The 15075-nt window shown below is 42.0% G+C and overlaps 1 protein-coding gene across 1 annotated transcript in view; it reads right to left on the reverse strand.

Annotated features, from left to right (window-relative positions):
* The window catches only part of LOC124061578 (kelch-like protein 25), a 53440-nt gene that overhangs the window by 36480 nt on the left and 1885 nt on the right, over positions 1-15075 (reverse strand). Inside the window, exons 2-3 of the mRNA XM_046393536.1 lie at positions 1131-1362; positions 927-1032 (exon numbers count right to left, since the gene is read on the reverse strand). Coding sequence (XP_046249492.1) covers positions 927-1032; positions 1131-1312 — 288 coding nt within the window. The 5' untranslated portion in view covers positions 1313-1362. The remainder of the gene's footprint in view (positions 1-926; positions 1033-1130; positions 1363-15075) is intronic.

The raw sequence follows: 15075 nt of genomic DNA on the forward strand, positions 1-15075 counted from the left end.
TCATGACACTTTCCAATTAGAGCAGGTCTAGACCAAACTCTTTAAATGAGGTTTTAGTACAGAAAGACCCAACCAAACTCTGAGCAGTGTTGTTTTTTAGGCTGAGTAGACTCAGCTCTCAACCCAACAGAACATTTATGGGATATTTTGCAGCATCTTATTAGATAGATTGAACCTGCCATGGATTGTGGTAAAACAGCACCTCAATAACATGTTGGTTATTCCTGTCATTTTCAATCCATCTCTGTATTGGTATATTTTTGTCGATAACTAGCCAGAAATTTGCTGATGGTCAGAGACTGATTAAACATAGACCCAGCCGCTGCTTGTACTTGTGTACTGCTTCATTCAAAAAATACTTGAGTCATTTATTTTAATACTGGAATGTATGACGGACAGTGGGCCTCATGAAACACAAACTAGAGACCTAAAGGATGTCCTAGGTATAATGACAATATAGAAGTTTCTGAGCAATTTCTTACAGAAATCTCCAAATGTCTCCAAACAATCACAGTGATTTTTCTATGATGTCCTTCATGATTCGTGTCTTAATGTGGTGTTTCGGAGGGATTTTCAGCCATTTTTAGGAATTCTTGAGTAGTTAAAAAAAAGAAAAAAAAGGCAAAATTTTCCACCAAATCTGCACAACTAAAACACACCAACACCACAATACATACTGCAAAAACTTGTGAGACATAAATAGCACGGGAATTGGTATCATAGACTTCCATCATAATGTTCTAAGTCCCCTCCATTCTCAACGAATAGGCTCCTAACAAAAACATACTTAATAAAGATTTAAAACTTAAAGAATAGCATACCATGTGGGCCTGCATATCAAACCCTCCCAGCCCAGTCTGAACCACACAGAACCATAAAAAATTGGGAAAATAAGATATAATTATGTTCAATTACAATTACAGTACCTCAGGATGTATACTGTCTCTGAAATTGACGTCATTATCCAGACTTTCACGTAGACCTCCACTGAACATTGCCTCAAAATACCGACTGCATGCTGCCAAAACAGCCCTGCAAGACACAAAGACAGTATTTTTTCAGTGTCCAAAACTATTAAGGTCAGCATCCCAGCAGTTATAAAAGATACCAGTCAAATGCAAAAATATTACCTGTGGCATGGGAAAGAGTGATCCCCAGCCCAAAGAGTGACATCAGTGAACATACACTGTTTCCTCATTGTGTTCAGGTGGGTGAGAACACTATCAGGATGTGAAGGCTTGTGAAACAATGAGATGTTCATGGAGCCCGTGCTGGTGCGGGATTTGCGATTCTCATGAACAGTCACTGACATGGCAGCTTCGTTTGGCACCTCCAGGGAATCAACTGGCACAATCTCTCCAACTGTTAAATTGACAAAAACATCAAAACAATGATGCTAGAAATTCTCTCTGAAAAGTACTTAACAAGGGTACAGGAAAATTGTATTATCCAAATTACTTTCTTGAAAAGAATCAACTAATCAAGAGGAACTGTGGATCTAATAATGAAGGAGGGTCCAGAAGATGACATTATTGATACAAAACACCAATACTGTCATGAGAAGAGACACTGACATGACATATGTAAAACTTAAAGAGTATATAGAAAAACCAATGCCCCACATCTGCAATAAGTCACTCCAAACAGGTATATCTCAAAACAAAATGAAAATAGCAAATGGCATTCCAATCTACAAAGGGATGACACTGTTTTCTGAAACTTCAGACAAATTGGTCTCGTTTCCTTTATTAAAAAAAAAACTTCATGTTCAAAGATGTGATCATTTCATAGAAAAATAAAATGTATTGAGTGACCATCAACATTAATGTTGAATCAGTGCGTACATTTGCTAAGACTATGTCGGACTCCGTAGTTTTCTCTGGACCCCTACCCAATATGACCAGTGATGATATGTTTAGCCGCATGTCATCATTCAATCGCTGGCTGTCGAGGTGGTGTCCAGCAAACAATGTGGGCTTTGTAGATAATTGGCAGACCTTTTAGGGAAGACCTGATCTCATTAGGAGAGACGGCATTCGTCCCACTTTGGATGGAGCAGCTCTCATATCTAGTTTCATATTAAGTTTCTTATTAAACCAAAACCATGACAACCCAAAGTTGAAACCAGAAGGCAGAGTTGCAGTCCTACACCCCTCTCTGCACATCCATTACCACAGTTACCCATTCAAAATCACATACAGACTGTGCCTGTCCCCCAACCACCTGAATTAATTAAATCACATACAAAAGGAGGGGTGATATAAAAATCTAATAAAGATTAACACCAGCACCTCCACAGCTACAACATAGGAGAATTAAATGTGGACTGTTAAACATTAGATTAACATTAGATGAAATGATAATTAGATATGGGCGGCACGGTGGTGCAGTGGTTAGCGCTGTCGCCTCATAGCAATAGGGTTCCAGGTTCGAATCCCGGTCTGGGCCCTTCTATGTGGAGTTTGCATGTTCTCCCTGTGCCTGCGTGGGTTTTCTCCGGGTTCTCCGGCTTCCTCCCACAATACCAAAAACATGCACATTAGGTTAATTGGCTACTCTGAATTGCCCCTAGGTGTGAGTGTGAGAGTGTGTGGTTGTCTGTCTTTGTGTGTTGGCCCTGCGATTGACTGGCGACCAGTCCAGGGTGTACCCCGCCTCTTGCCCGTAGTCAGCTGGGATAGGCTCCAGCTCCCCCGCGACCCTGACGGATAAGCGGTATAGAAAATGGATGGATGGATGGACAATTAGATATTATCATATCATCTAAAGCTGTACTGGTAAATTCATTATTAGATTATAATATAGATTTATGTTGTTTAACTGAAACCTAACTTTGAAGCCGACACCAGCAGTCATAGTCGAATGTATCCCGGGGGCCCGAGTGGGCGACATAGAGGGAAATTCAAAGCTGCTGGCGAGAGATAAGAGTAAATAAAGAGAGAGAAGAGTTACGATTATAGTTCACGTGAGTGCTAATGACACCCGACTACGCCAGTCGGAGGTCACCAAAGTTAACATGGAGTCGGTGTGTAATTTGGCAAAAACTATGTCGGACTCCTTAGCGTTCCCTGGTCCCCTCCTGAATCTGACCAGTGATGACATGTTTAGCCGCATGTCATCACTCCATCGCTGGCTGTCACAGTGGTGTCCAGACTTTCTTGGGAAAACCTGGCCTTATTAGTAGAGACGACATTCATCTCACCTGGGGTGGTGCGGCTCTTATTTTGACCAATATAGCCAAGTTTATTAGACAACCAAGGTCTACTATACCAGATGCTTCTCTGACAAGACTGTAGACAGATTTAGGGATGCAATCCCATCACAGCTCCCTTCAGCACCATTTACCAGTGAAACAGAGCGTACTGATTTAAATATTACTCCTGCAGAAATTGACTGCTTTGCCAACAACACTGCAGTCACATTACACACAGTTTGAGATATGACTGCCCCACTGAGAAAGAAGGTTACAATTCATAAGAGGCTAGCTCCACGGCATAATTCAAATATACGAACACTGAAACTAGTATCAAGACAGATGGAGAGGAAGTGGTACTCCTCCAGCTGAATCCTAGAGGGCCTGGAGAGATAGTCTATTGACATATAAAAAGGCCCTTCATAAAGCCAGAACAGCTTATTATTCATCACTAATAGAGCAAAACAACAACAACCCGTGTTTTCTCTTTAACACTGTAACCAGGCTGACAAAGAGTCACAGCTCTGTTGAGCCTTGTATTCCTGTAGCTCTTAGTAATGAAGACTTCTTCACCAATAAAATCAATAACATTAGAGAAAAAATCAATAAAGATCTACCCACAATAGCCAATATAGTGCCATCTTTAGAAACCTCTTTTAGTCCTAATCCATGTCTGGACAGCTTCCTGCCCACAGACCTCCCTGAGCTGACCTCCAGCATTAATAAATCTAACCCAACTACATGTCTCTTAGACCCCATCCCAACTAAGCTCCTCAAGGACGTCTTTCCCTTGATTGGCACTTCCGTATTAGATCAGATCAACTTGTCTTTAACAACAGGTTATGTACCAGTGGCGTGTAAAACTGCTGTTATCAGACCTTTACTTAAAAAACCTTCACTTGACCCAGACATCGTAGCAAACTATAGACCGATATCCAACCTCCCACTTGTTTCTAAGATACTTGAAAGAATGGTTGCAAATCAGTTAATTGATCACCTACACAGGAACAGTCTCTTTGAAACGTTTCAGTCTGGTTTCAGAGCCCATCACAGCACAGAAACAGCACTGGTTAAAGTTACTAATGACCTCCTCATGGCATCAGACCACAGACAGCAGTGGCCAAGCGGTCAGTCAGTAGTCCATATACAACAGTAGTTCATATACAACAACAATGGTGCCGCGGACGGTCGCCTCGGAGTTTCTTTCCACCCTGTGGACGATATTTTTTGTACTTTTTGTTAGTTTTCCAGTAGTCTTCTCATTTCAATACACCAGAGAAGAACTCTTGAGCATAAGAGATACATCTCTACCCAATTTTCCACCACTTTTCCACAATTCTGGAAGTTTTCCGGGGTTTTTGGTCAGAGGCGCAGCGGCTCTCTATGGAATTACGCGGAGATGGAGACGCCGTCGGGGGAAGCGCGCAGGAGCGCTTGTTAGGCTGAGGCAGCGGGGGTTACGCACGGCGCTCCCGTCTATTCACCTGGCAAATGTTCGCTCCCTGGCTAACAAAATGGATGAACTGCTGCTTCTAATCTCCAAAAACTCCGACTTTAGGAACTCCGCCGCCCTGTGTTTCACTGAAACCTGGCTCAGCGAACACATCCCGGACGCTTCTCTGCAGCTGCCCGGCTTACGGCTTTTCCGTGCGGACCGCAACTCGGAGCTCTCTGGAAAGAAGAGGGGAGGTGGAACGTGCTTTTTTGTCAACGAAGGTTGGTGTAAAGATGTCACAGTGTTAAGGAAATCACGCAGTCCTCATCTTGAGTCGTTATTCATAAACTGTAAACCATTTTATTCACCGCGGGAGTTCATCCTCCTCGTTCATTCTGGTCAGTTTTTACATTCCACCTCAGGCCTGTGTAACCGAGGCGTTACAACACCTAGCTGACCAGGTATCAGACATGGAGGCTAAACATCCAGACTCCCTGCTCATCATTCTTGGGGATTTTAACAGAGCAAACCTCAGCCAAGAACTCCCAAAATACAGACAACAGATAAAGTGTCCCACCAGAGATGCTAACACACTGGACCACTGTTATACTGTTTTAAAGGACTCCTATCGCTCTGTTTCCTGTGCTGCCTTGGGACTCTCTGACCACTGCATGGTCCATCTCATCCCAACCTACAGGCAGAAGTTAAAATCAGCAAAGCCTGTGGTGAGGACAATTAAGAGATGGACAGCTGAGTCAAAGCTGGAGTTACAGGCCTGCTTTGACTGCACTGACTGGAGTGTCTTCGAGGCTGCTGCCACAGACCTGGATGAACTGACTGACACTGTGACATCCTACATCAGTTTTTGTGAGGACTCATGTGTGCAGACCAAAACCTTCTGCACATACAACAACAATAAACCATGCTTCACCAATAAACTCAGGAAGCTGCGCCAGGCTAAGGAGGAGGCCCACAGAAGTGGGGACAGGGCCCTGTACAAACAGGCCAGGAACACACTGACGAGGGAGTTCAGAACTGCAAAGAGGTGCTACTCTGAGACGCTGAAAAACAAGTTTTCAGCCAACGACCCTACTTCAGTGTGGAAGGGCCTGAGAGACATCACCAACTACAGGAGTCCATCCCCCCACCCTGTGGGTAACAAGGTACTGGCAGAGGAGCTGAACGGCTTCTACTGCCGTTTTTCACACCCTTCTCCCACCCCATCCAAAACACTCAACCTCTGTGCCATACCTGACACCTCCCCCTCCCCCCTCAACTCAGACCTCCTACCAGCACTGAAGGTCAATGTGGAGGAGGTGCATCGGCTCTTCCAGAGGCCAGACCAGGAAGGCTCCAGGACCCGATGGAGTGTCCCCCTCCTGCCTGAGAATCTGCGCTGACCAGCTGGCACCCATCTTCACCCAGATCTTCAACAGATCTCTGGAGCTGTGTGAAGTACCCTCCTGCTTCAAACGTTCCACCATCAACCCAGTCCCCAAAAAACCCACCATCACAGGGTTGAATGACTACAGACCCATCGCCCTGACGTCTGTGGTCAGTCTGTTCTCTGCACTTCCATCACTGTCTGGTTTGGATCGGTCACCAAACAGGACAGAAACAGACTGCAACGGACAATCAGGTCTGCAGAAAAAATCATCGGGGCCGACCTGCCCTCCATTCAGGACTTATACCAGTCCAGGGTCAGAAAACGGGCAGGAAGCATCACTGCAGACCCCTCACACCCTGCACACAAACTGTTTGATCTGCTTCCCTCTGGTAGGCGTTACAGAGCTCTGTATGCCAAGACCACCAGACACAAAAACAGTTTCTTCCCCCAGGCTGTCTCCCTGATCTCCCCGTAAACCACCTGCCATTGTGTGAACCATCACACTGTTTGCACTACATCATTCCACTGTTTGCACTATATATCTATAGATATATATATACTTTTTTATACTTTTTTTTCTTTTTCTTGTAAATACTTTATTCTTCATTTTCTTCACTTTTATTATTATTATTGCTATTTTGTATTTTGTATGGTGCACAGGACAGAGAAAAATCCGGAGTCAAATTCCTTGTATGGTCACACATACTTGGCAAATAAAGCTGATTCTGATTCTGATTCTGACTTGTCTCTGTACTTATTCTACTGGATCTCAGTGCTGCCTTTGACACTGTAGATGACAGCATTTTATTACACAGATTAGAACATGAGACTAGGATCACAGGGACAGCACTGGTTTAAATACTCATCAGATGGATTTCACTTCATTTAAGCTAATGATGTTTCCTCTTCACGTACAAGGGTTAACCACGGTGTTCCACAGGGTTTGGTGGTCAGGTCGATCCTGTTCACCATACATGCTAGGAAATATTATTCAGAAACATGGCATAAACTTTCGTTGGTCTACAATTGTAATGACGTTTTTACACAAGTGATGGAGTTGGATTTCATGAATTTCATGTCATTTTGTTGGTATTACAAGTGCAATTATTCAAAAATTGGCAACTGTTCTTTTGAAATTAGAGGTGTTTTCACATCTGCCATGTTCAGTAATTGATAGCTTGCTTGAGGAGTTATGTTTAATTTTTACCTCAGTAGCACTGCCTATATCACAGAGTACAGCATTTGACATTTTCAAGAAGCATAACCTCCAGGTTGACCAGTTTGTAGTTAACCAAATGTTCAAGTTATCTATAAAATTCAACAAATGTGGAATTAATCAGGTATACAGTTAAAAGAGTACTATTATAGATGCATACTTTTTTTAACTTACTTTTTTTTTAAACTTACTTTTATTTCATAAATATGTTTTCAGTTTTTGTGAATGTGTGTGTATACTGCAGTTATACACATAATATTTGTAATAGTCCCACTGTTTTATAAAGGCTCATAATAAAGGCTCAAGTAAAATTAATCAACTTAAATTGTATTTATTTAACTTATTGATTTAACTAAGGTGTTGTATTAACACAAACCTACCACATAAATAATGTTCATTTGCGTTAAGCTAATTGAACCCAATCATATTAAGTTAACTGAATGTGGTGTCAGCAAATCAACACAATGTTGTTGTGGTTATACAACATAGGAATATCATGTAGCTTTTCCTGCCACAGCTGTCAGTTGCCAATCACCTCTACTTTTAAGACCAGACTTAAAACCTTCCTGTTCAGTAAAGCGTATAGTTAGCCTCAAATTGTGTAGGGCTGGTAGATACAGTTACAGTCACTTCTTAACATACAGCCACAGGTAGAATAGGGATGATTTACTTAGTCTTTAATTTTTATCATAGCTACTGCTATGGGCCTACACTGCTGTGGGACACAAACATGATCCAATGAGCAGTTCCACCACCTCCTCAACCCCACCAACATCTCTATTCCCCCACCTCCTCTCCCCTCATCAGATCAACATATAATTCATTATTTTATGTCACTAACTGTGTGTCCAGTTCTCCTCATAGTTTTGTGTCTCTCCCTCCCTCTCTCTCTCTCTGTATCTTTCTGCAGGTCTCTCTCCATCCAGCTCTACATGCTGACCAGTTAATTTCATTCATTCTGTTATAGTAACAAGTGCTTTCAGTTGGTATAATACTTTGTTATTTATATTCAAAAACTCTGTTTAGCCTGCACATAAATGTAACACATATATCAATAAAAATGTTTATATTAATTTATGGAGATATTGTATACACAAATATCACATGACTGCACAGCCTACTGTGTCACAGCTAGCCTGTGTGGATTAATAAATATTTACTGTGCCTTATTCAGTTATATGCTTTGGTATAATTCATAATGTTATAATCATGTAGAACTGGTTGTTTGTCTCAGTACTGCACACTCTGAGGGAGATAGAGATATCATGCATAGTAGGAGAAGGACACCATATCTCAAGTCACTCTGACCGACAGGTGAAGACACTGATACACCACCCCTCCCCTCTGGCTTGAGTGGAAAGGTGCTGAGAATAACAACCGGTGTTATCTTAAAGTATATATAATGATGTACTTCCTTGAGTGCTTTAGATCCGACTTGGCGTTTGGCTGAAACAGACTTGAACTCTGTGGTGGGATCTCCAAAGATCTTTGTTTCTAAATAAATAACTCTGTTTTAAGGCTATTCAACGACTCTGTTTTAACTCTCTCACATCAACCTACTCAGGGAAGCAAGTGTGCTTCAACACCTGCCAATCAAACACCATGTGCATCAAATCTGGCTTGGTGCCATATCATTGACAGGTAGCTTGCTTGCGCAGTGTCTTGCATGAAAACAAGGTAGATGTTGCGCTTTTCAGGATTAATGGACAAAGGACTAAGCCTAGTCAACAAGACACTGCGCTTCCGGAGAACCCTTCTGTAAAAGTTATCCTTGCAACCTTGCAGTTCAAATGCAAAACTTCACAAGTTGTGAGGGCAGTTGTGCACGGATTAATCACGGATTTTTGCGTACCAGTTTGCAATTCCTTTTATATTTATCCCATGTTAGAGAAGCAACTTAAGTCTACGTAAATTTCTTTTAAGGGTCAAACAATCCAAGCATCTCCATGTTAAAAGTAGCCTAGTAATAACCTACATGTCTGTTTTGTGCTAAATAAAATGGCTATTTTTTCTGCCTATGTCATTCTTATAATTCGACATCTTCTTAAAATAATCGCATAATTCATTTTTTCAGGTTTTTCAGGAAACACAAAAAACTCCCCCCAAAATTGAAATTATGGCATAAAATAATAATCTCAGTCAGAAAGTATGTATCAGAGGATGATGCTTGACATATGAGAAAACTTGCTGTTTTTCATAATAACTAAGATTAAATAAATGACTTAGGCATTTTTTGGACCACACATTTGATGACATAGGCAAAAATAACGCTTTTCTTTGTATAGGCCTAAATGATGTGTCACTTAAGAATATTCATGTTTAAGACTAGACAGTACAAATTACAAAACTAAAATGATATCTAATGATTTCAAATGCTATATTAAAAGAAAAATGAATGAGACTTGACAACAACAATTGTGAATAATAAAACTTTACTCTCAAGAATATTGGTGTTGACAATAGGCAGAAATACAGTCAACCTTAACATTGTGGTGGAATGCAACAAATTTCCTCTTCTGGGATGATTCTTATTTATCTGGAGGCTCTGGAACACAACCTCCTTGAACATTTCTCCTTTGGGCCAGCTCAGCAATACTGTTCACAGGCAGAAACACTAACAAACAAGACTTAATCTTTTCCCAGGTGTTTGTTTTTTGTTTGTTTTTATGCATGTGGCAAACAGTCGTAGAAATGATGACACTCTTCTGGAATGACATGTTTCATCGACTGCAGGTCCTGGAACTTCCTCTCCTTTATTGACAGTGGCTGATAAATTTAAAGTTAAATTTTAATTAATTAAATTAAAGTGACATATTTTGTCATTGGAGGGAACTCACTCCAACGAAATTTGTTCTCTGCATTTAACCCACCCAAGTGACGTGCACACACACACAGCAAACCCGGGGCAGTGGGCGACCGCGTGCAGCGCCCGGGGAGCAGTGGGGGTTAGGTACCTTGCTCAAGGGTACCTCAGCCATGGACACCGGGACGGGGAATCGAACCAGCGATCCACCGGTTACGGGTCCGACACCCTAACCGCTGATCCACGACTGCCCCTGATGAAACATTCTTATCCATTCTTATCCATTCGATTGCTTTGCTTGGTGCCTGCACCCTCTGTGGCAGTTGTTCCCATGTAGACTTTTCCCCAAAGGACAGTTTGAAAAGGACCTTGCCATCACTTTGGTATCGGAGAGCTCGCAAGTGATACACTGTTGGGTCTCCAGCTTTTTTCCCTGGCCTGATGCTGGTAAAGTATGATCCATTCATTTTTAGAATATCACTGTGCTTCAGTACCTTGACTTGATACGGTGATGGTCGGAGTCGAGCTGTTTGAAGGATGATGACATAATCTCTCGGGGTGAACACATCAATAACCATTTTTCTTTCAATTGTGCTGTGCATGCTGTCACATTCCATCTGTGTGTGCCCTGCGACCAGGTACTTCTGTGTTATTTCTATGTGGTATTTCCTTGCCAGCTCAGACAATGCATTTGCCACACATGAATTCCGATTCTGGTACCCACAACCGTCGCTCCACAAAACTAATTCCTTGAGTCCCGGATTGTCGATGATCACCCTCTCAAAATGGTGGTATTGAAGGTGAGCAAATACCTCACTGCTCAGGTCACCCTCCGACTCATCCCAAATGTAGCAGTAGCCTTCCTTGGTTCTCAAGTTAAAAAGGGTGAAGTTATGCACCTGGAGCTTCGTTCTGTAATACATGCTGCTGGCTTGGCTTTTTGGACACAGCAGCACAGCTTGTAAGTCCATTGTCCAAACAGACTTCTCAGCATTTGCAGACTCCTTGTCACATAATTTCTCCTGCCTGGCTTCCTCTTTCTTAAGGATGTGTGAATCAAAATCATCCTTACTGATATTACCATGCCTGAATGAAACACAAACATCACATTGATCTTTTCGCGGGATAAACACAGAGTAGTTCTCTTCATGGAATACAACTGAGAAATGCTGTATTCCTGCAGCCCTCACTCCAGAAGTTGCGGCTGCCTGTTGGTATTCACGGTGTAGTTGGGCAATGGTTGTGCCTGGATGAAGGAACCTCTTGTTTTTGTAGGTCTCTGAGCTTCTGCAGTAGTGTGAATCTACGGTAGGTAGGTCCTTCAACCAGCCCTTGAGGAAATCCTTCACATCATTTTCAAGCTTTGCATGCTTTCCACTTTTAGGTCCAGATTTAATTGGACGTGTTGGAGTCACTTCATCATTGCTGACAGGGGATTTGTTAATCCAATCTGAAATGGTTCTGTAAGGGAGACCAACTGTAGATGAAAAAAGTGCCTTGCACACTTTGACACTTGTGCAATCTTCAAGCTTGAGTTGGTACAACATTGTTGAATTGCGGCGGGATTCCCCAATAGCCCTCCTCTGTTTGATGGTCACTTTTGTAACCAAAGTTGTAATGTACAATTTGCATTCTTCCCAGGTCTTCATGGACCATATTTTCCTAAATATCCATTGCCGCTGCTCCTCTGTAATGGCTTGGCACTGTCGAGTTGAAGCTCGCTGGCAGAGCTTAGAAAAACACGGGGGACCCAAAGCCTTTTCACTGACCTCTGTGCCACTTATGCCCATATACGACATTCCTTTGAGACGTTTTTGTTTTGCTTGGTTCTGCTTCCATGTTGTTGGATTAGGTTTCTTATTCCTTCTCCTTTTCTTTGAACCACCAGCACCCATATTTTCTTTGTCACTGGACTCATCACTGTGGCGTGGGTTGAAGTCTGGATCTTCAGCATGAACAGAGCTGGGCGAGCCGAACAAATCCTGATCAAAAACAGAGTTTTGCTCTGCCACACACAGTTCCATGGCTCCAATGCTGAGATCATTTTCAGCAACAGAGACTAGATTGGCATTGGAGTTGTCAAATGCATCCTCTACAAAAAAGGGAAAATATCAAATTATTACAGCCCAGTACAGTCAAATTGACAATAAATAATTTACTCAAGGTGTATTTTATGATAGGTGTTTAGATACAGCTCAGTTTATAGGCCAACACAGTTTATAGGCAAACACAATATACCCCCACTACATCATTTAGCTAGACTAGGTAAGTAACAAACTGATTTAAATTCATCACAGATGTATGACACAAGTACAACTACAACATTCCATAACAGTGCTTTTACTAATATTTATACAGTTCTGAAATTGACACAACTACACTATATGTTCCTATTTACTCAAAAACCTCTATATCAAAACCATTTTAAATGAAAACCAACTCTTTACGAAAAAGGCGGGAACAGGTTCTATTTTTAGCATCTTCAGTGTATGGAACTTTAGCTAGCATTGTTAGCTACATAATTTTACTGTTAACACTAATAACACAATAATAACACTGCGATTCTACACTGTCTATGGAATATTTATTGGTTGAACTTTATCATTCAATCCCTCAATTTCTTATCATAGTAAAAAAAACTCATTCTTACCATTTTGGGGTGAACTTTGAATCAGTGCAATAAGTTCACTGAATGAATCATCCATCTTGAAGCTCTGTGTGAAAATTGCCTAAGTCACACTGTATTTTGACTTGGGCAAAATAAATCAGCCTAAGTCACACTCTGGACATAGGCAGTAATCATATTAGGGTATTACCAGGCGCAGTCGTGGATCAGCGGTTAGGGTGTCGGACCCGTAACCGGTGGATCGCTGGTTCGATTCCCCGTCCCGGTGTCCATGGCTGAGGTACCCTTGAGCAAGGTACCTAACCCCCACTGCTCCCCGGGCGCTGCACGCGGTCGCCCACTGCCCCGGGTTTGCTGTGTGTGCACGTCACTTGGGTGGGTTAAATGCAGAGCACAAATTTCGTTGGAGTGAGTTCCCTCCAATGACAAAATATGTCACTTTCTTTCACCACATGATCAACTCAACTGAGGATTCTGGGAATTCCACCATAGGTGGCCAGCAGGGGGAGGAAAAAGTTGGAAGGCCTAAGTGACTTAGGCGATTATTTTAGGAAGTTAATTAGTACTAGTATAATTAACTTAACAACATATCAGCTGTAAAACAAATAAATACAATCCATAGTTTTTCAGCATTCCAATTATAACAACCTGTCATGTTTGTCCTTTGTAATATGTGATGTTTATTGCATGTATGTTTCTCTCTCTCTCTCTCATCTTCTCTGTCCTGTCTACTTCTTCTTCTCCTCCTTTACTTGGTCAACTATCAGCAGGATGGTTCTCCCTTGTGAGCCAGGTCCTGCTCAAGGGTTCTTCCTGTTAAAAGGGAGTTTTTTCTTGTCACTGTCTGCTTGCTCGGGGGTTCGGGCTCTGGGTTTCTGTAAAGCACCCAGAAACAATTTTGATTGTAAAAGGTGCTGTGTAAATAAAACTGAATTGAATTTAATTAAATTGAATATCTGCATCTCATGGATAAAGGTCACACCTTTGAGGGCTCAAATGTTCACATTTTGGACAAAGAAGACCTATGGATTGAGAGATGTTTGAGAGAGGCCATATATGTCCAAATAGAACATCCATCTTTGAACAGAGAAAGTTGGTGTTGTAAGCCACCACGGCTTACAACACCAACTTTCAGCCACCAATAGTGCAGCTTTGAGATCCATCCCCAGACAGTTTAACACCCATTTGCACCATCCCTCATGTGAGCCCAACAACTCACACGATCAAGTGGGACAACGGCTCACTAGCAAGTCACACCTTGGCTTGTATGACTATAACCACTCACATGATGGCACAGAATATCAACGACCCTCAAGACCACCCCCCAAGGTGACAACCCCACAAGACGTTAAATAGCTGGAACTCCCCTTCAATCTCAGAATTGAAGAAGTCGTTTGGATTAGAGGTGAAGAGTCTTCAACAACCTAAAGATATCCGGTTACCTTCGCTTCAACCATGACCCGGATGACCGAGAACCTACATCGACTAATTGCATCAGTGCAATTTAGTTCACCTCGCATTCATACTACCTGTGGTATCTCCCTGCAGCAGAAATTCTCAGGCAACAATATTAAAATGCTGTGATAGCCAGTAAACATAGTTGCACACTACTACTAGTTATGAGGTGTTGGCAGACATTACCTGATTGGCCCACTACTACTGTAAGGAAGGAAACATGACTGCTAATATCTACAATCCTTGAGTTTAGGCTTTATTGGTGTAACAGGAACAGCTTAATGATGTTTGTGTTAATTTATATGCATTTATGTAAATACAATAAGCCTAGCTCTTCAAACCGATACACAGATATACTGAAGTCATTAGCAGTGGGTTGTTGGCAAAACAGCTAGCAAGGCGGTGCGCAGCCAATGTGCAAATATACAATAAAAATGTCGAAGCGGCATAAAGTTAATAAGTGACCATTAAGAAGTGTCCTGCTGTGCGCTTGGTTCCTCAAGGGCCTCTTTTTGTAAGGAATGTAGCACTGCACCATTGTCAAACCGTCAGTAGGCTGCAGTGCTATGTTTTCACTGATAGCCATGTTTCTCACGTGCTCAACGGGCATTCAAACTTTCTGGAAAGGGCTTTTTACAGAGGGTCAGGGGGGAGATGTGGTGCTTCATCCATTTGATTTGTATTTTTGACATTGAACAAATGAGGGGAAGGTCATATTTGTGCCCACCATGTGGCACTAGTGAATACACACTAACCATGCTTGTTCCTTGACCACCAAAAGTAATATAATAATATATCTTTGAATGACAGTTGGGTAGCGTTTGTATTTAATTGAAATTTGTTAGCTGATAGCCGTATTCTGTCAAGATTGTTGGTTATGTGTGAACTTGTGCTTGTGTGTGTTTGTGCATGTGCATTCAACTGTGAAGGTGAAGAGGAAAACTGGAGTGTAAATGGACT

The sequence above is a fragment of the Scatophagus argus genome, chromosome 7 (assembly GCF_020382885.2).
Source record: "Scatophagus argus isolate fScaArg1 chromosome 7, fScaArg1.pri, whole genome shotgun sequence".
NCBI lineage: Eukaryota > Metazoa > Chordata > Actinopteri > Scatophagidae > Scatophagus > Scatophagus argus.